The sequence below is a fragment of the Xyrauchen texanus genome, chromosome 48 (assembly GCF_025860055.1).
Source record: "Xyrauchen texanus isolate HMW12.3.18 chromosome 48, RBS_HiC_50CHRs, whole genome shotgun sequence".
Lineage (NCBI taxonomy): Eukaryota > Metazoa > Chordata > Actinopteri > Cypriniformes > Catostomidae > Xyrauchen > Xyrauchen texanus.
Genome location: NC_068323.1, coordinates 9,486,052 through 9,507,335, shown reverse-complemented (window position 1 = coordinate 9,507,335; position 21,284 = coordinate 9,486,052). Strand labels below are relative to the sequence as shown.

Below are 21,284 nucleotides of genomic sequence, written 5' to 3'. Positions count from 1 at the left end.
AAGCATTTAAACTACAAGGACAATTGTACATGCATAATTGTGCAAACATACATGTACTGTTAAATTGCAACTTCTACGAAACATGATTGCCTTCCATCCTACAAGGCCACGTCCACATTAATCCATATTCAGTTGAAAATGTATTGATTTTGCCATGTTTTCACCTCTTATCCACACTTGAACAGTGTTTTCCTCTGCTGTGTTTACAAAACACTCTAGTACATTGGAAAATTATGATGCTAGAAATGGAAAACTTTATCAACCAAAAACGTATTTGGTCAGGTGACACCCACCTGTTTGTGGACTGAGTAGCACACAGCCTGGTGGAATGGCGGTGGTATCCAGAGGAACAATGTAGAAGCTAGCATTAGTAATAATGTTTGAGTTAGTAGTCGAGCTCTGAGGAGCCTGGGTTGGTGTGTTGCCCAACATTGGCGCAGCTGGTAGAGGTGCCGCAGGGGCCATGGTAAAGACCCGACTGGGCTGGGGTAGAACAGGGGCAGGTAACGACAGCTGAGTAGGCCGAGAGAGTGACCCGGAGGATGAACCTACGCTACTAGAGGAGTCTGAACCTGAAGGAGGAAGTAACGGAAGAAGAGCGAAAGAGGTTTTACTAGAAGGGTTGTAGACGAGGTAATCAATTTGGAAGGTGTTGTGGGTGGGGCTAAAGGGCGTGGCTGAAGATGGGCGGGACTAAAAAAAAGATGACGGGAAAACATGCATGGAGGTCCATACACATGGCCAAAAGATGAATCTGCTCAAGTTCTTCTAGATTACAAATGTTACCGTCCACCATACCGTACCACCAGGGTTACTGTCTAGCAACTCATTTAGGACTTTAGTCAATGAAAAATCATTAATAGTGTGACAGAATTGGTTTAATGCATCATACCACCCAGGACAACCAACGTATTTACTAGAGATCAACTGATGATTGGTTTTAACAATGTTTTTAAACAATATTCACTTATTAATCGTCTAACGTTGTTTTATGTAACAAATTAGTCAATATTGGTCAATCGCTAGCCACATCGGTTGCCATAGTAATGCATTTGGTCATGGTGGTGAACTCATGAGGCACATGGGACAACATAAGCATTAGAGGCATTATAGCATTTCACACATTCGTTCATATGCAGTGTTTAAAACCTCTCATTAATGTATTATTCTCTACATAATGAATGCTACATTTGGGACAAAAGTGAGAAAAGTCCATTCGGACAGAACTAATGTGCTGTATATGACCATAAATATCCACTACATCAAGAAAGACCGAAACAAATACGATCTGAATGCATTCTGATCAGATTTCAAACCACATATGAATGTGGTTTGGATAAGATTGTAAAAAAATGTATTTCATGTGTAAGTTTCTTTTATTTCTTCTTCTTGCCGTTTAGACTTCAATCAACTAAAAGAATGAGTTACGCAAAAAACATCCTAATTTTGCTGCCTGTCTGTACAAAGCCATAGAGACACAATTTAGCTAACCTGTATTTGTACATCTAGAAATAAGGATAACAACATAACACTCGGAAAACATTTCTGATCGTTCAGAGGGCTGTTCAAACGTAACTGGGTAGATGGAAAGACCCAGAGGTTGCTGAACGGAAGAGGAGAGGCATTAAATATTAAACATTATAAATATATATTGGCGGCAATCCTTGAGCTTCTAAATGCCAAAGCATAAATAACCAATGAATCCAGAGAGCAGACGGCTCTGAATACAGATGTGTTCTCTCTGCTTTTCCTTGATGGACATGAAATGGGTGAAAAGAGGGCAAAGAGGTGCTTTCCACAAGGCATACAACACATGCACTGCCAATGCATCGCTGCTCAAAGCAAGAACAAGAAAAGCAGAATCATAAAACAGCCTTCCACATGGAAGGGAAAAAGAACAAAGCAATGAAATGGAAACAGGATTGAGATGGACTTGTAGGTTAAAATCTTTAGATTTTACCTTATTACTGATTTTCAGTCAGTGCATGCTTTTGTATCAGTGTGTATTCTGCATGTGCATATTGCTGCTTAATGTGTTTCAGATTTCGCTATACATCTAGGGACAAAATAGCTGAAAAGTATTGCTAAAAGTGAGCTAAACCAGATGAAACAATCATTTAGGAAATTCTCAAAAGTGAAAAACAATGCATAAAGACACTATATATGGTCTTTATACACTTCTAAAAAAAACTGCAAGTTGAATTGTAGGTTTACGGTGTTATTACAAACACGTGGGCAAAAGAGTATAAAATACACATGCTATACTCCAATTTAAAACAGCATTACACTTATTCATAATAAATCATTCTGCATGCAGTTTTTATGATATCATAAAACCTCATGTTGTCATTACTGGAAAAATCAAGTTGCCTTAATTAAACATAACTTGAAATGTCAAGTTTTGGGCTCATAATGTAAATATTTATGTTCCTTGAAGATTTTACGTGTTAATAATTGTGGGAATACCCACAATGCCTTGCGCTTGAATTATTTAATTATGTTTCCTTGGTCAAAGATAACATATGGGGGGATTTAAATAGTTGTTATTAAGAACCGAGCACATTTTAAGAGCATTAAGAGGTTTTAGCTTAATGTTGTTTAGATGTAAATAGCTATTTTATGACACTATTATGGTGATTTGTTTCATTAATACTATTTCAGCTCACCTTGTGCGTGTGCAACTGAATTATGGGTATAAATGCATTTCCGTGAAGAATTAAGTTTAATAAATGATTGACCTAGGATCTGTGATAATCTTCTTTATTTGATCATTGCTATTGTACAATATCAATTTAAGTCAATTCAAATGAAGTAGAAACAACAATATTTAAATGGCAAATCTGAGTTAAGTCTACTTGCATCTAGTTAACTTAAATAGTGAAGTTCATTGTAAATGAACACCAAGTTATGTGAGCCTAATTACTCAAGTTTTGGAATTGCCATTACTCAGTTCAATTAAGGGAATACATTTACTCAATCAATTGAGTAACGTAAAATGAATAGGGGTTCCCTTTTGTAAGGGACTGATAAAGGTATAGCGAGGGAAGCAAAAATAATTCAGGAGAGAACATTTCAGAAAACAGGGGGCTCCGTTGGTTTCAGATGTGACAATGAAATTTACCAGACATCGGTAAAGACAAAAATGTCTATATCAGTGCGTCCCAAGAGAAGTCTACATTAAGTACCTAATTACATAAGTAGGTAAAAAAGTGATATTTACTAGCTTTGGACAGCTTCCCCGTGCTTTTGCTGCTGGCGGTGCTGTCTCCTCGTATCAACAGACTGATGCCACTGAAGCTGTTGGCTTTGGTCATGGCGGGCTTCAGGTTCCTATGGGAACTGTCCGAATCTGTGCTGCTCCACGGCCGAGGGTCTGAATACTTCAACTCGTTCTCAGAGCTGCTCTGATGACTGTTTCCCGAGCGCCCGTCTCTCAATCTGCCATAAACATGCACAGATATAAGCCCAACAATAAACAAACAACGCCACTGTTTACTCGAAAGTGCCATAATCGCGCAAATCTTTATCGCACACAATACGGTCATTACTTCAATGGTATCGTAAACAGCACTTAATTAAGCTAGTAAAACATGCAATAATAAAGATTTACCTGAATATTTGCCGTCTTTGTTGAGTGTTAATGAAAGTCACGTCCTCTTGGATTCTAGCAGAAATAGAACAAATATTATCGTTGTTATAAAAGCTAAGCAAATATCAAGTGTTGAACTATCATATATAATATGTCCCATACTGTATGTGACAAATACAATAAAATAAAAATAAAAATATTTATTTTTTTACCTTTTGTCAAACGGGAAATGATCTTCCCCCTGCAAGAAGAAAAAAGACATACATCAAAATAACATACTGAATTTTTATTTTTCAATTATTAATAATAATTATTACTTCTTCACATGAATAAAACATGCAGCTTCTAGCCTGTTAGACAATGAATTGCTTTAAGTTCTGTAACTTGGTTTGAAAATATTGTAAATAAAAAAAACAACATTTGATACTTTTGCATAATGATAACAGGAAACGTATAACTAAATTAAAATAAATTAATTAAATGAAAAGTTTCGAGGAACTAAACTACTAACACTTTTCCAGAAGCTACAACATTTTAAACACAAACTGTAATACATTATAGTCAGATTAAAAATGTAAATGGTTATAACATGATTATACATAGTTATAAAGTACTTATAACAGGTTTATACTACAATGTGTAGTAATTATATTATGGAAACGCACGTCTTCAGCAAAGATCCTGTCTCTGGCTCGCTGATACTCCTCCTCTCTCTCCTCTATAGATTTACTCCGTCTATCATCCTTAAGACGCATCCGCAGCTAAACACAAAGTGAAGGATTATATAGAAAACTATATTTGTTTGCTACTCAATTTTGCAAATTTTAATAGTTACGTAATAATTATTTGTTTGTTGCGTTTAACATACAGTAGATTCCTGTACATATTTATGTCTTACCCTGCCATCCTCCTGGTCCAGGCTTAAGTTATCTCTCTTTAATATGTACCGCTTTTGGAAATCGTCCGTTTTATCATCTTTAATGTGATCAGAAAACTTTTGATCCGGTCTAGAAGAAAAAGTGATAAGATTGTTTAATTAAAACCTTTAAAAACATAAGAAAACAGAGAAGAACTCAAGCTAAGAAATCGTTAGTCCAGACGTACATTCTAGTATTGCTGGTTTTGTTGATGATTACCGATTTCCCAGTCGGATCAACGTTATGGTCCAACCCAAAATACGCCGCCACGCGGTGCAGCAGCATCCGGTGATATGATGTCATCGGGGGGAACTTCCTCCTCTGACTGCTGCAAGAATAACAATGACATAAAACAACACAAATTGTAATTTTGTTTTGAATGGATTAGTAGTTGGCTGATTTTCAAATGGCCGTTTTACAATGAAGGCAGCATCTAAAGTGTAGAGAGGAAAATGGTCGATATAATACCGAAATACCATTTAACGATAAAAATACACAAACTAACTGCGGAAATGGTGTAAAATAAATCTTTAATTTTTTTTCAGACAAAACTTGAACAAAAAAATATTCATTAAACCTGTATAGCGATCGGTCAATGCAGAAAATTGAGAGAATATATCAAACTATCGTCAAATTAATTGGCCTGACCAATACATCAGTCTATTATTATAATGAGCAAAACTTAAGAAAAAGTAACATTAAGAAAATTTTTTACTTAATGTGTTTCAGTAAGGATGCTAATAAATAATATGTTTAAAAAACGATGCTTGTAAATGTCCAAATCTAATTAAATTGAAAGAACTCAAACTCTTTGTTGTTTTTGGCTCTACTTACTCAATGTTACTAATGAAGTCCAGAATATCTTGCTCAAGTTTCAGCAGCATCATTCTGTCCCTGCAAGCACAGCGTTCATTAGCATTTATCACAGCTCATCAAACAGACGAGAGGCAGAATATTCAAACAAATGGCAAACATCTCTGCATCAATCCACATTAAAAAAACAAAATCATTAAGAATAAAATAGTTTACAAATAATGAAGATACAGAGAAAGCCTTAGACAGTAATTACCTACAAAACAAAGTCTGAAGTCTGTGCATTAAGCGATTCAGGGTGAATTAATTAGACACGAAGGGGCTGCTCTGTTTTTTTAATAGTTTTTCTATGTAAACATGCACTAAACGGACATCTTTGGCAGTTGTGGTGCATCAGGTTCTTTTCAGCGTTGCAATTTTTAGATGCCGTGTCAAGATAAAATACTTTAAAAAAAACGTCTTCAATACAAGAATGCATTTCTTTCTGAAAGTTCATTTAGCTTTATGGCTTTAGAACATGTGAGTGATATATTTATAAAGTTTGCAATCACTGTAACAGAAGAGGAAAGACTCAGATGCAAAAAAAGGTCAATGGTTCTACAGAAGTAGCTCTAGAAGAGGGTGTGTTAATGAGATGGTGGGGGAGTATTTTCACACACCGGGGGTTGTTCTTCAGTGTGTTGACCAGAAACTCATGGAGGTCTATACCCGTAGAGTCTGTGTATTCCTGACTGGGATCTGAAAGCGAGCGAGAGAGAGAGAGAGAGATATTCACCACACACATTCTGTCGCATCCATCTGGACTGTGAGAAAACACCTTTGCTGCCAAAAAAAAAAACCACACACACACACACACACCTCTTGAGAGTGTCTTCTTGGACAGTCGGTCTGTTTTCTCTGTCTTTACAGAGATTTTCTCACTGTCCTCATTTCTGATGAACGTTTCGTCTTTTTCAAAAGACTGACTGAGCTCGAAATGAATCTTATCCTGTTAAAACATAGAAAATAAGATTTTTAGATACATTTTTTTTAAATAAAAAGTTATATTTGTTTATATAAGACACATTTGAACATACATTCACATTAAATATCCTGGCAACGTACATATGTTTCCCAAGTTTTTTCGTAAACCTTTTCGATAAGTTGTTTTCAAAAGAAAAACAACACAATTTTTTTTTTGTTATTATCAAGTGAGGGGAGTAATTAAAAGCTCATTGTGACCTCTATCCCTTTGTTCCAGTTAATCAGAGGAGTATGATTAAAATACTTAGTAAACAGAATTAGACGACTTTGTAATTATCTCAAGCAATAAAGACCTGTGCCTGCTCTCACTTAACGATTCCAAAAAAAGAAAAAGCTAAACCAAACACTACACAAACTTTTTTTTGTTCAAACAACTTTGTGTGCAAAAATGTCTCTGCTCTGCGACAACCAAAACAATCACGGTTTTAGGTTTGAATTAGTAGTAGACCGATATATCGGCCGATATATGGCCATAATAATTAATAATAAATTATAATAATTCTCAAAACACAAAAATAAAGGACTAAACAAAACATCAAACACTAAACTTTTTGTTTAAACACAAAAACGTACTTAATTTCCGTGACAAATCATAATTTTAGTTTCGTATTAGTGAAACACCGATATATCGGCCGATATTTGGCCAATTTGACATCTCAAATAATAAAGACCTGCCTCCTCTCAGTTAAAAACTACAATAAAGATAAAAATTGGCTTTACAAAACAAACTTTTTTGTTTAAACAACTTTGTCTAAAAAAACCCCAAAGAAATTCCCTAGTGCTCTGCTACAACAACAACAAAAACAATCATAGTTTTAGGTTTATATTAGTAATTACCCAAAATATCGGCCAGTGTTTTACCATAATAATTCACAATACAGAAAACATAAGCAAAGCCAAAATGTAAAAAAAAAAAAATTTAAACATCCATAATGCTCTGTGACAAATCATAATTTTAGCATTGAATTAGGAACACACCAATACATCGGCCTATAGTTTATCAGCGTTTTTGCCTAAACAACAGCAGTTACAGAAGTGTCAGCTTAATGAATTTTGAATGATATTGTGTAAAATAAATGGGCTTCAATTTCTGTGTAAATCTTTGAAAAACCATTCTTTTGAAAATAACGAAATTTACTAATTTAAAAGCAGCAAATTACGTAAGAATGTATTTATGAACAATTAAAACAAATTGTTTGGTTTGTTTTTCTTGAATGAGGCGCATTATTCATTTAACATAGCAATGTTTTTAATTAAACGTCTCAATTATATAATTACATTGCATTGCCATTATATCGAAAACTGATCACTGGGAGAACTGATGCTGGTTGTTTGTTGGATGTACAAAATGATAAAATGGTCGGAGGCAGATTGTAATGAAACCTAAGAATACAAATAAATTTGGATATCAATACAGTGAATCTATTAAGGCTCATGGGTTGTGGGTTTAGAGGGTATTTGGCATCTTCTATAGCACAAGAATGCATATTTCATGAATGGGATTTACAAACTCCCCTGTGGAGCTACATGAAGGATTGTGGAGGTTATGAGATCATTCTGTCCTTCTGTGAGCTTTGGACTCTGTCTTACCCTGATCCTTCACTCTGATGCTAAAACTCTCTTTAAATCAAAGAGAGAGAGAAAGAGAGAGAGCACGAGAGACTCCAGCCAAATGAACAGCAGTGGCTCAAACCGAGAGATTTAAAGGGATAATTCAACCAAAAAGTCTTTATAATCACCATTTTATTCACCCTCACATCGACGTAAAGACGTGTCACACCTGGTTTAATGTCAATTATGCAAAAAAGTATTGGTTCTTGAGTGCGTAAATGATGACCGAAGTTTTATTTTTGGGTAGACTATATCTTAAATGGTTAACCGTTCTTTTTCGTTCTCTTCTAGCTTCTCGCTCACTTTTCTTTTTGTGTTTCTGTCCTTCACTGTCCCCCAAAGAAAAAGAACGACCTGAATGAAACTGCCCAGCATCCTGAATGAGGACAAAAACATCACACAACATGAGGGACAGTGAAACAGAAGACAAATAGACAGATCGTGTTGGAGAAGGTTGTAAAAGAGCGAGATGCGGAAAAAGATACAAAGAGAGGAGAAAGGTCTATGAATAGAGGCCCTCTTTCCTCGGGGATGAAGTCTGGTTCACTCGTTCAAGGACATACCCTTGATTAAGGACATTTGTTCATCTACAAAGACCTTGGAATCTTTTTTGCTCACCTGCTCTTTCACTGTGCAACTTCCGATTAAAAAAAATGCAGCTAAATCAATCACAAAACGTCTTAAAAATGCAAGGCCGTTCGAAGGAAATAAACAGTCCATTTTTAAGTAGCATGTATCATAATTTGACCATTCATACACGAAATAACATAAGAAAATGCAACAAAATCACATTAGCAGGATAGTTGAGATGCACAATTTATGATACCATCGTCAGATTTGATCATTTTGACAAAATATTTTTTGATATTGCGGTCTTTCACTATTCCAAAAAAGTAGTTGTACCTGTATTACTAAAAGACAGCAGCCAGAGGGAGTTGCCAAGATGACTTCCGAGCAAACCGAATTACCTGCCTTTGCTATGGCCAACTACCTTGCAAAACATTACACCTTTTTATTTAATTTTCTCCCCTATTCCTCCCAATTTGAAATGCCCACTTCCCAAAGTGCTTTTAAGTCCTCGTGGTGACGCAGTGATTTGCCTCAATCCGGGTGGCGTAGGACGAATCCCAGTTGCCTCCGTGTCTGAGACGGTCAACCCACGCATCTTATCACGTGGCTTGTTGAGCGCGTTGCCACGGAGACATAGCACGTGTGGAGGCATCACGCATCCACTGCGGCACCCACGCTCATCTCACCACGCACCCCAAAGAGAACGAACCACATTATAGCGATCACGAGGAGGTTACCCCACTGTGACTCTACCCTCCCTAGCAACCGGGCCAATTTGGTTGCCAAGGAGACCTGGCTGGAGTCACTCAGCACACCCTGGGATTCGAACTAGCGAACTCCGGGGGTGGTAGCCAGCGTCTATATCACTGAGCTACCCAAGCCCCCCCACATCACAATTTCTTAATTAAATTGCAATTTAAACTGTACGATATTGGAGAGACTGAATCACAGTTTCCATCTCTCGTGCAATTTGATTCACTTTTTAACTGACGAATGGTAGACAATGGGGGAGTTTGCACAATTTATGATGCCATTGTTGTAAGTTTCATCTGTGATTTTTGACAAAAAGAGATTTCTGTCTTTCTGCATTTAAATAAATTGTTATTGTACCTACCTTACTATAAAATAGCAACTAGAGTTTGCGTTGCCAAGATGGCTGCGAAGCAAACCGACTTGCCTTACTTGAACTACCTAGCATACAATACACATCGTGAGAGAAATATTGCAATGCATCATGATTCACCAATAGAAACTGAATCAGTTACTAACTCTCACATGGTTTGAGTCACTTTCGAACCGAACAATGGCAGACATTTTTGGGAAACCTTAAATTATCCTTATTTTTGTTTGGTGATGCTAGTGACTAGAAAATAGCTGTCAGATGGCGTTGCCAAGATGGCAGCCAAGGAAACCAAACTGCCAAGTACCAACTACTTGTAATATGATTTGAAGTCATGATAGAAACCTCACAATAAAAAAAAAAATTATAATAACTCGCAATGCCTCGCAATTTTGTAATCGGATTGCGACTGAAACCAAATGCCAAATCTACAAAAAAAGACCCATCGGCGGTCCGTGAGAGAGATTGAATCGAGTTTCAAACTTTCTCACGCTATTTGATTCACTTTTGAACTTACCAACTGCAGATTAGGGGTGTGTCCAGCAAACCTGCTTTGAACGATCATTATTTTTGTTTTGTGATGCTAGCGGTGACAAAATTGCACACTTAAGTATCGTTGCAATATCGTGAGGCAAAGAAACACAATATATCAATATAATATTGTATCCCACAGCCCTATTCCACAAAAATGTTTTTCACGCTTCAGTATTACTAACCTGCCCAACAACCAAAAAAAAAAATAAAGAAAACGTGCAAAAAAACAAAAAGTTGCAGCCTCTGATACAAAGAGCTTAAGGTGTTGACTGCCTGCGGCAAGCTCTGGTTTCCTAATAGTGCCTCTAAGCTGCAGGCTAACCTAATAAATAGAACAAAAATGGGGTTTGGATAAGAACAGGCAATTATAGCAATCCACTGAGCTCGGCAGCTGAGACAGGAAAATTGTATTTGGTATAGATGATGGATGAATGCAATCCTGCATTGGGGATGCACAAACACACACACCTTCAAAAACTCATAGCTCTATTAAACGTACACACAAAGATGACTTGAAACACACACATAAGCATCTATATAACCAAGAGTTCAATTTTGCGTGAAACATTTTACCATCTAGTTATAATGTCAGAAATAAATGTGGATATTCCACATTTTTAGTTCAAGCTTGTCTTATATGTTTTGTGTTAAAACAATTTAATGCAAACTTTAGTTTAATCCAATGATTAAATACAGATTACAATGTTTAGTTGGTATCGTTTCATTCGTCACAATGGAAATGGAGAGTCGAGTGTGCTCCGTAGTGTCAAAAGTAGACAGTATGCAAATTTTCTAAATGCATAGAGGATAAATACGGCATACTACTTTCTTTCAAACATAATAGGCTGAACGCCATTCCAAACATGCCCACTCACAAACTCACTTTCGGGTTTATTATCTGCATTTACCTGTTCGTGTAGCAGTTCTCCGAGCGGGGGCGGAGATGGCTCCTCGCACACCGCCAAGCTGCGTACTAACTTTAACTTGCCGTTGGACTGGAGGAGAGTAACCATGGTTACCAAAACGACTGGCACTCATTCTCAACATATCGTCCAGAAACACATTACCACAGCAACTAAAAATATACATCCACCATTTCACACGCAAAAAGCAAACCTTTCAGCAGAACATTCAGAGCTCAGGGAGGGCTATGTGTTAAGATCGTTAATTGGAGGCATGTTTATTAGAACGATTGCTTTCGTTACATAAATAGATTTAAAACCCCTGAAAGTCTGAATATCTCAGTTGAAAGACGACTTCGGCAATAGAGAGAAGAATCAGGCACTAACGTCAAACTAATAAATAAATGGCAAAAGCAATCATCGGCACACTCTCAACAGGTGAAACAAGCCATTTGTAAGACAAACAAGCACGCATCTAAATGCAAATCGCTACTACTTTAAACAAAAATAATAAACTCAAAAGGCGATCATTCACAGGCAATATCAAAACAAGTATCACAACATAAAACCGCACATTGTTTTAATGCACACTGAACAAAAATGAAATAATAGTTCACACGTTCTGCTGTTCAAAATGCAATGTTAAAGGAATATTCTGGGTTCAATTCAAGTAAAACGCAATCTACAACATTTGTGCTATTATGTTGATTAAAACTGAAATAATTTAGACTCGTATCTCCTACTTTTAAAAACTAAAACTGAGGTAACAGGCCAATTCGAGGCCAATTTTTGGAGGGCTTAAAAAGGCAGAAATGTGCCTAAAATGTTTTTAATTATATAAAATAACTTGCATTAATTCTTGTTTGTTTAAATCTTTATTTTTATGGTTGTTTTAGGGTTTACAGCCCAAGATCATCATGGCAACGCAGTTGTAAAATTGGACATAACTTGCCACAAATGAACTTGTATTGAACCCGGAACATTCCTTTAATCCGATAATCAGAATTCGGCAGCAAGTGGTAAAATCGCCAGTGCGCACTTTAGTCCAGCAAACCTCAGCATCACCCACAAAATGCATTTAAATTTACTGACACATGCAGGGACTTTTATTCCATTATCAGTACTCACAAAGCACTGACAAACTCTTGCACTATTTGTACACGGAATACAACGTGCAGGCAATCAAAAAACAAACCAACCATCTTTGCTACATACTCATGCGGTTGCAATACTGTACCTTGGAACGTTTAATACTCGTTGCTGATTGGCCGAGCTGTCATGAATCAGAGAGAATGGAGAAAATGAGGCCACGTTTGTACAGTCATGATATTAAAGTCAACATGTAACTGCATTCGCAACCCATATTCATTTGTAATCAGACATTTTTGAGTAAAACAGCATTGATTTAATTCATCTGGAATTGACTGGACCAGGAATTGGTCATTTTAGATGCCAAGCAAGTTCTAACATTTTAATAAAAGATTACAAAGATGGATATTTTTTTTTTCTACAGAATAAGGTGCATCGGTCACGATAGGAGTAGGAATATTAAGAAAACGATTTTTTATAGGTTTAAAACATTTCAACGTCACAGCGTATGTATGACATGCTGGTTTGGCAGGAAGGTAAAAAGTAATGCGTGCATGTTATTTTGGATAATATATCTTTAACAAAGTGTGTGCACCATTGAAGCAACTAATTGTGGAGGAGGGTGAGGAAAAATGAACAAAGAGGGGGAGAAAGAGAGAAGAGCTGAGATCAGCATGTGTTTTAATGCACCTGGCCACTGCCCTTTCTCAATGCACCAAGAGCAGATGGTGGCAAAGTCTCTCTCTCTCTCTCTCTCTCTCTCTCTCTCAAACACCCCCAGGGTTTGCACATAAACCAGCAGGATTTCAGGTGCAGATTAACTGTCCTCCCTCTCTTTCCTGGCATCAGCCAATCACATGCCAGCTTGAACAGCCTCAGGATTTGCCCGATTCTACTCATCTTGTTGTCTTATCTTTGTCTTTAAAGACACCATGGCAATGGTAGTCCACTCAGTAGCCATTAAGTAAATGTGCGCGTGCGATCCCATAGAGGGGCACAAGAACGGTTAACTTAGAAAAGCGTTTCCCCATAAACACCTCATTTACCGTGCTGCCAATAAAAAAAAAAAAAAAACTAACGAGTGGATACAATCTCAAATCTTTCTGGCTTTGGATGATATTAAAACCAAAATTGAAAATTACAATATGTAGTAGCCCAACACTAGCTTTTCAAGGCACAGATTTCCTAAGCAACCACTGGGTGGCACCATGATAATTCTAATTGCCTGTTTTCAATTGTGTGAAGTATCGACATGTTTTTGAAAATTGTAAATGTACTACCTTAAAGGTTACATTACCTGCTAAGAATATGTGACTATGCGTGAAAACACTGGAGACTACAAACTGAAAACAGTCGAATCGTGGAACACTTCCACGTTCAGGAAAAAGGTCGAGTATCAGTTAGCAGGTATCAGTTGTTCCAACCAACACAGGTGGAGAAATGACAAATTCTACAATGATGAATGATCACAATGGTTGCACCAGCTCAATACAGATGGCAAAATTACTCCAATGAAGAAGTTTACTACCAATATGGTAGTACAAACTCAACAGAGATGGCACAATTACGAATCAAAATAAATCAAATTAAATAAAGGTGGGGAAATTAAGAATTCTACAATGACGAACTATAAATATCAGATCGGTAGCATCAACTTAATACAGGTGGCGAAATTACGAATTCTACAATGACAAACGATTACTATCAATAAGGTAGTGCAAACTCAATAAAAGTGACAATTGCGAATCTAACAATAACGAATGATTATCAGTACGCAGGTTTGGGGAGTAACGGAATACATGTAACGGGATTATGTATTTAAAATACAAAATATAAGTAACTGTATTCCACTACAGTTACAATTTAAATCATTGGTAATTAAAAAACAGTTACATTCAAAATGTATTTTGATTACTTAACAGATTACTTTGCATTTTATTGTCATGTGTTTCATTTAATATTTAGTCCTTTCAGATGGAAAACATTTATACATATAAATGATGTGATTCAAAGTGCATTTGAACAGCGGTGAAACACTTTCTTATGATGTGTAACATTCACACGAGCAGACAGAGAAGTAAGTTTGAAGTAAGTTTGGAGCAGAAGAAATAGAAATAAACTGTGTGTAAATTGTCAGTTTTACGCTAAGCTAAAATGCAAATTCTAGCAATTTTACATACCAGACACGATCAAATTTTTTTTATCAATTAAATTCCCTTTAGATCATATTCCTTTTTTTTTAGTAATACATTTAATATTAGGGCAAAAATAATATTCTTGATAATAATATTTGTATTGTTTTCCTGTAAAAAGATCTAAAAATCCTTAAAAACAAGATCAGTTAGATTAATCTTGTTTTAGAAACAACACTGTATAAGATATTTTGGTTTTTCAGAGAATGTATTTTTAACATGTGTATTTTGTCTTACTGTACTGACTCAAAACAAGTGAAAAAAATCTACCACTGCTAAAAAAGTAATCCAAAGTATTTAGAATACATTACTCACCTTGTGTAACCTAACGGAATATGTTACAAATTACATTTTACAGCATGTAATCTGTAATGGAATACATTTCAAAAGTAACCCTCCCAACCCTGTCAGTACGGTATTCAATTCAGGTGGCAAAATTCAGATTTCTACAAAGAATAACAATTAGTATCACTACGGTTACATCAACTCAATACAGGTGACAAAATTATGAATACTACAATAACTAACAATTAGTATGGTAGTTCGTATTAGTATTAGTATGGTAGCTTCAACTCAATACAGGTGGTGAAATTACGAATTATAAAATGACAAATTATTAGTACCAGAAAAGTAGTGCCAACTCAATACAGGTGGCAGAATTATAAATCCTACCATGGCGAATGTTTAGTTTTAGTACGATACTGTATACAAGTGGTGAAATTACGAATTCTACAATAAACAATTAGTCTCTGTATGGTAGCATGGACTCAATCCAGGTGGCAATATTACAAAACCTACCATAACGAATGATTAGTTCCAGTAGTGCCAACTTAGTGTGGGTGGAGAAATAACAAATTCAACACAAATTCCATATGCTGCTGGCTTTGAACTATGCATTCACAATGCACCACTTGGGGTATAATTAGCCAAAACACAATTTTTACCTGAGTTTGATGGGAGGAGCCTTGGCCTGTGACACACTCCTGGTGGGCAGTGTGTGTGCCATTGTTCTGGGGCGTGTCTTGGGGCTCGATATGTGTCGCAGGCGAGTCAGCCGGGTGTGGCTCAGTACTCTCCAGAACCTTCATAACGTCACAACTTCTGGTGTCCAGAGAAGACTCAGACATTATCCTCAGACGCAACACCGAAAATCACCGCCTGAGTGAGAGAAAGATCTACAGGTAATTTAGTCAACTACATGATAGAGTTGACTGCCATCTAGTGATTTCATGAAGTCACCAAGTCAATGCCAAAATTGTAAAAAAAAATATTTTTTGAATATGAATATGAACTTGCATCTATTAAAATACAAGTAGAAAAAATACAGCAGGATGTCATGCTGTTTACCGTCTGTGCTGTTTTCTGGACAAGGCTGGTTTAGACTGTTACCTTGGGGAGCGTAGGACCCTGGGGCCTCCGGAGGCAGAGGGGTGGACTGAGAGACGGACAGGGGGCAGCAGCAGTCCCATGACCCCCGTCACCAGTGCTCGAGTCGGGTCGCCAAGCCACAGCTCACACACACCCTCCGCATCACCCTCGGACACCTGTCATACACATGAGGACAGAAGTCAGGGGTCAAATATGGAGCGATCAAGAGGTCAGGGATGAGTGGCTACAGTAGCGTCCATGAGAAAACATGAACATGTGTGGCATATTTTGAGAGCTGAAATACTGCAGCAATTCTGAAAAAGTGTCAAAACTGAGACATGAATATTGAGAACAGACTGTGCCGCAAAGAGACAAGAACACTGCAATACAAAGAGAAGTACTCACATTTTAAGCTGAACCTATGCCGCATTTCACATAAAGTATTTAAATGAGCTGAATATTCTTGCCAATAATGCTGCTCCGCCCTCAATTAAATATTCAATAATTATAACAATCGAACAAAGGACAGAGCAAAAAAAGTTGGACATGTGAAGGACATTTGGGTGGACAAGAGAACAATTGCTGATATAATGAAGGAAGTGACTTCAATGTGTTTAGTTCAAGAGAATCGTTATTAACGACTATATTTGGTGCATGCAGATTATTTTATAGATAATTTATGGATTGTAGTATGCTGAAAGTTTAACACATAAATATTTTAGGTCATTCTGATGTATCTTCGTAACATCATACCGTGTCCAAACAAGTGGAACAAATTGTCGTATGAAGGTAATATGTGTGGCAAAATTACAAATCCTAATGACGTACGATTACTATTGCAGTACTAACTCCATTTGGGTGGCGAAATTACAAATCTACAATTATCAGAAATTAGTATCGGTAGAACAAATTCAAAACGGGAGCCGAAATTATGAATCCTTTAACAAATTATTAGTATTGTTAGTACCAACTCAAAACAGGTACTTAAATTACAAATCCCATGACGAACAATTAGTATCGGTTGTACAAACTTACTACAGGTGGCGATGTTACGAATCCTACTATGACATACAATTAGTATTCCAGTACCAACTTGAGGTGAAATGGCAAATCCTACTATAATGAGCAATTAATTTCGGAAGTACAAACTGAAAACGTGTGCTGAAATCTACTTACGAATCCTACTATGAGTTAGCGTCATCGTTCATAATTACATACAAAATTATGAATCCTATGAAAACAATCAGTAATTACTAAAACACTGTAACTGAAATTACAAATCTTACTATGACGAACTAGTAGTATCAGAGAACCAAATTTAATTTGAATGGTGAAATGACTAACACTACTATGATGAGCAATTAGTATCGGTAGTACCAACTCAAAATGGGTGGTGACATTAGGACCCTTTGACGAACAATAAGTATTGGTAGTACAAGCTCAGTAGGCCTATTGTGTTGGTGTTCCGAATCATGCTATGAAGAACAATTAGTATCAGAAGTACCAACTCAAAAGGTGCTGAAATTTCTAATCTTAAAATGGGAAGTAAAAACTCAAAACGGGAGCCGAAAAAAAAAAAATAAAAAATTTAACAAATGATTAGGATTGGTACTGTATTACCAACTCAAAACAGGTGGTGAAATTACAAATGCCCTAACAAACAATTAGTATCAGGATTACAAACTTACTATAGGTGGCGATGTTACGAATCCTACATTGACATACAATTAGTATTCCAGTACCAACTTAATTTGGGTGGTGAAATGGCAAATCCTACAATAATGAACAATTAGCACCATAGTACATAATATGGGGTGGGGAAATTACAAATACTACTATGACGAACAATTAGTTAATGAATACTACTTGGGCTGTGCTGATATGTCAAGAACTTAATGAATATAACTTAGGTCACACTCCTAATGCAGCATGTCTTGTAGCCTAAATAAAATTCACTATCCAAACCTTCAACAACATCGGATTAATTCACTCTTGCCCGTGTGCTGTCCGTCTGAACGGAACATATGGAACAGAGTTTGCCTGGGCATCAATAACCCCTTCCATGATGGTACATCATTGAATCCTGGCACTGCCAATCTAGATACCTGTGCCAAGTTAAGACCCATACTGAATCTCGAGATCAAACGGTCCTAACCTTTATCTTTGTAATCCTGTTAACAACAACCACTGGCTTCTACTGGGTCAGAACACACTTGTGGTCAAATCTGACCACAGAACAGAACAGCCAGAAATTCAGACAGAGTGCGAGTGCGATCAGGTTACTAAAACCATTAGAGAAGATGAATACTGCGACACAGAAACACAGACCAGAATTCAGAGGATTAGCATCACACATGCTATGACAGTAACACAGGTGGCAGCAATGACAAGAACAGGTGGGTATGACCACACACACATATACACACAAATTCCCAAGCTGTCATCCATCGGTCCATCAGAATTATCTCCGACTGTGCCATGCTATCTTTCTGGGTGTGTGTGTGTTAGGACAGGGTAACTGAATATTCATGATATGTTCACAATATAAAATGAAGCAGCATCATGAACGTCGCAATGCTTCTTAACTGGTTGTTACTTTTTTATGACTGACTCGCCATCTTCTTTTATTTGTGACTTGCGATTCACGAGTTCAATTCATTTCTGTGAAACGGTTCAAACTGTCCGTTTCAATTAATTGATTCATAACTCAAAGTAATTTGCACCATCAATAAAATAAGATTCACTGAAGACTGTTTAGTTGTAATGGTGCATTTAAATGAAAGAAATTAAATATTGTCCATTGTGACCATTTAGTTAAAAACATCTAGATTTTTTTAACTAGATATTTCCTGATTTATTTATTTTTTAACTCTAATTAAATATTTTGATTGACATTGACCCCAATAGCTTCTGGATTGAAATTATTGCTCACTGGGCAAATACATAAATAGACAAATATTGAATATTGTCAAATGACTGAAAAATATCAAGATCTAATTTGTTTGGCTATATCATCTGGCCCTAGTTTGCACACTTCATTGCCTTTATCCCACTCGTGCAATGAAAGTGGGAGCGATAATTCCAAATAAAGTGTCTCTTTTAACCAGCTTTTATCTCCAATGTCTCGCATCAGAAGCCTTTCGGCTCTTCAAAGCCATTAAATTTAGCAAACGGATGAGCCGTTCTGGGTCGCGGGGTGACGGGCAACCAAGAGAACTAATTGTACCCGATGATGGAAACTGATGCTCTCAAGGACAATTACAACTTTCGAGAGAGAGAGAGGGCGAGCGAGCATTTCCGCCCACACACTGATTTAAACACCTACTGTTTGCAGAAACAATATGCACTATGAAGTGAACCAGAGATACAAGAGCGGTTCATAAATATCCAAGCATCTCTCTTGCCGCGGGCTAATCTCAGTGCTGCTGTACCTTTTCCCCCTAACATGCAGTTTATGTAAAAACACAGAGGTGAGGTGAAGATCCATTTTTGCATTTCAAAAAAGCATTCTGATTTCAAATGCACTTAAAATGCCAAAAAATGCTATGCAGCTCACTAGGTATGATGCATAAAAATGTCATCTAGGTAGGCAGATCACATGGTATTACGCCCCCCAAAAAAAGTGTCTAGTTTTAGGTCAACAGCTCATTAGGTTCAATGCCTAAATCTGCCATATAGATGCAAAAATTGCAGTCTGCATAAGCAGCCTTCTGGGTATAACTCCCCCCAAAATGCTGTCTAGGTATGATGGCCATAAATGATGTCTAGCTGGGCAGTGCATATAGTATGATGGTCAGAAAGGTTGTCTAGTCAGGTAGCTTACTAATTATTATTCCTAAAAACACTGTCTAGGTAAGCAACTCACCACGCACAATGCTTTGCTGCTGTTTAGGAAAGGCAGCAGACTAGACTTTAAGACATAGTGCCAAAAATAACCAGTTCTGGAACGGAGATGGACCAGCAGAGTCCAATAGAAATGACAAACAAAGACACACTTTTCTCACATTTCTTTGTCCAATTTTCTTTCAGGCAACCACCAAATATAGACAAAAGACAAGCAAATGAGTTAGTCTTATAATAAATGAGACCACTGAACTTTTTTGACCTTTTCAAATACTCAGCTGTCATTATCGGTCTTTATTGGACCGCTACATGTAGCACAAGACATTAAAGGCCACCCATAATTTCCCACAATCAATTATTAATTACCATATTTCAGAAAGCAATGAACACTTACCCTCCTGACAAAAGAAACGCGTCATTGCATTGGGCTTCAGGCTACATAGACTTCACTCCTGTTTTAGACTAAAATGCAAATGATCCATATTTCTGGATAAAAGAATCGCTAATGGTTTTTGACTCCTTATTTTTTTTGTTACAATCCATTTTCTCAGAGTGTGGCCGCTGTCGGAGTTGGGTGATCTCTCTCCTCCCCTCATCGGTTCATTTACACGACTCGCTACATTAACGATATTAGCTGAATGCCTTCAGCCGTAATTTACACTGACGCAAACGCGCAAACACCCAGCTTACGCTGATAGCTGCCTGGGGCACTTTTGCAAATTATACAATGGAGCAATTACGTGAATGTCATTAAAAACCACAAATGCGTGCGCGCACACACATGAACATGCACGGAGTGCAATTTGCTGACACACAAATTTAGTCACACTAAATTTAACAGTCACTGTCGAAAGAGTCTAACGTTAGCCTAGGAAAATGTGGGACTAAAAATTATTAATTAGATCTAATTGGATTCTTTAATGAGTTGTGTTAATGTAAAGTTTAATTGAATTGCTAATTTAAGCTATTTGAGAATGTTTAAGTGAAGACAAAGCTCAAACATTACTAGTGTAATTTAAAAATTTCCTCAAAATGATCTCCTTTTTGATCTCTTTTGAAACAAAATTATGTAAAAAAACAAAAATAAAGTTTTTTTTTTGGTGCAATATATTTTTTTATTTTATGTTCACACCAATAAAAAAAAAAAAAAACAAGCAATAAAATGCAATTATGACAAAACCACCGTCAGCAATCAAACAAACATGATTTTCCATGCTGAAGAATTGTCACTCACACACACCTGCCTGGTGGCATTCATGATCCGGATCTCGGCTCACATCATTAGTTTCCATAGCAGCCCGAGTGCCATCAAAGGGAGCACGTTCAGTGCAGCTCTGCTCTTCTCCGTCTGAGCGCAGCCTGCTCGCGTACCAGCACAAAGCCATCGCTGCCGCAATCCTTCCTGATTCTCCTATCTCTCTCTCTCTCTCATGCACACACACTCTCCGCCAAATCAACAGCTGGCCTTTGTGATGTCATCCCTCCCTCAGCCAATCAGAATGCCCTGAGGGCTGGATGAAGTATGTCAGCACTAAACCGGGCTCCACCCTCAAGAGCCAATCAGATGGCCCCTGTGGACCAAAGAGAAAAGTGGCAAAGACACACACACACACACACACACACACACACACACACACACACGGCGAGGTGCTACTGTGGGACAGTCTGTCAGGGTTGGATCAAGCCAGTACTGCAAATCCACCTTATTCAGTT

The 21,284-nt window shown here is 37.1% G+C and overlaps 1 protein-coding gene across 9 annotated transcripts in view; it reads right to left on the bottom strand.

Annotated features, from left to right (window-relative positions):
• The window catches only part of LOC127639676 (R3H domain-containing protein 1-like), a 52,024-nt gene that overhangs the window by 16,584 nt on the left and 14,156 nt on the right, over positions 1-21,284 (bottom strand). For 2 of the 9 annotated variants that reach the window (XM_052121813.1, XM_052121817.1), the window contains exons 1-15: positions 20,812-20,987; positions 15,750-15,904; positions 15,305-15,518; positions 12,317-12,352; positions 11,086-11,172; positions 6,178-6,307; positions 5,979-6,057; positions 5,341-5,400; positions 4,694-4,834; positions 4,488-4,596; positions 4,255-4,350; positions 3,802-3,830; positions 3,611-3,664; positions 3,221-3,438; positions 294-572 (exon numbers count right to left, since the gene is read on the bottom strand). In XM_052121813.1, coding sequence (XP_051977773.1) covers positions 294-572; positions 3,221-3,438; positions 3,611-3,664; positions 3,802-3,830; positions 4,255-4,350; positions 4,488-4,596; positions 4,694-4,834; positions 5,341-5,400; positions 5,979-6,057; positions 6,178-6,307; positions 11,086-11,172; positions 12,317-12,352; positions 15,305-15,487 — 1,501 coding nt within the window. In that variant the 5' untranslated portion in view covers positions 15,488-15,518; positions 15,750-15,904; positions 20,812-20,987. Of the gene's footprint in view, positions 1-293; positions 573-3,220; positions 3,439-3,610; positions 3,665-3,801; positions 3,831-4,254; positions 4,351-4,487; positions 4,597-4,693; positions 4,835-5,340; positions 5,401-5,978; positions 6,058-6,177; positions 6,308-11,085; positions 11,173-12,316; positions 12,353-15,304; positions 15,536-15,749; positions 15,905-20,805; positions 20,989-21,284 lie in introns of those variants that run through there. The other 7 variants (XM_052121819.1, XM_052121821.1, XM_052121816.1 and 4 more) reach the window with 6 other exon arrangements.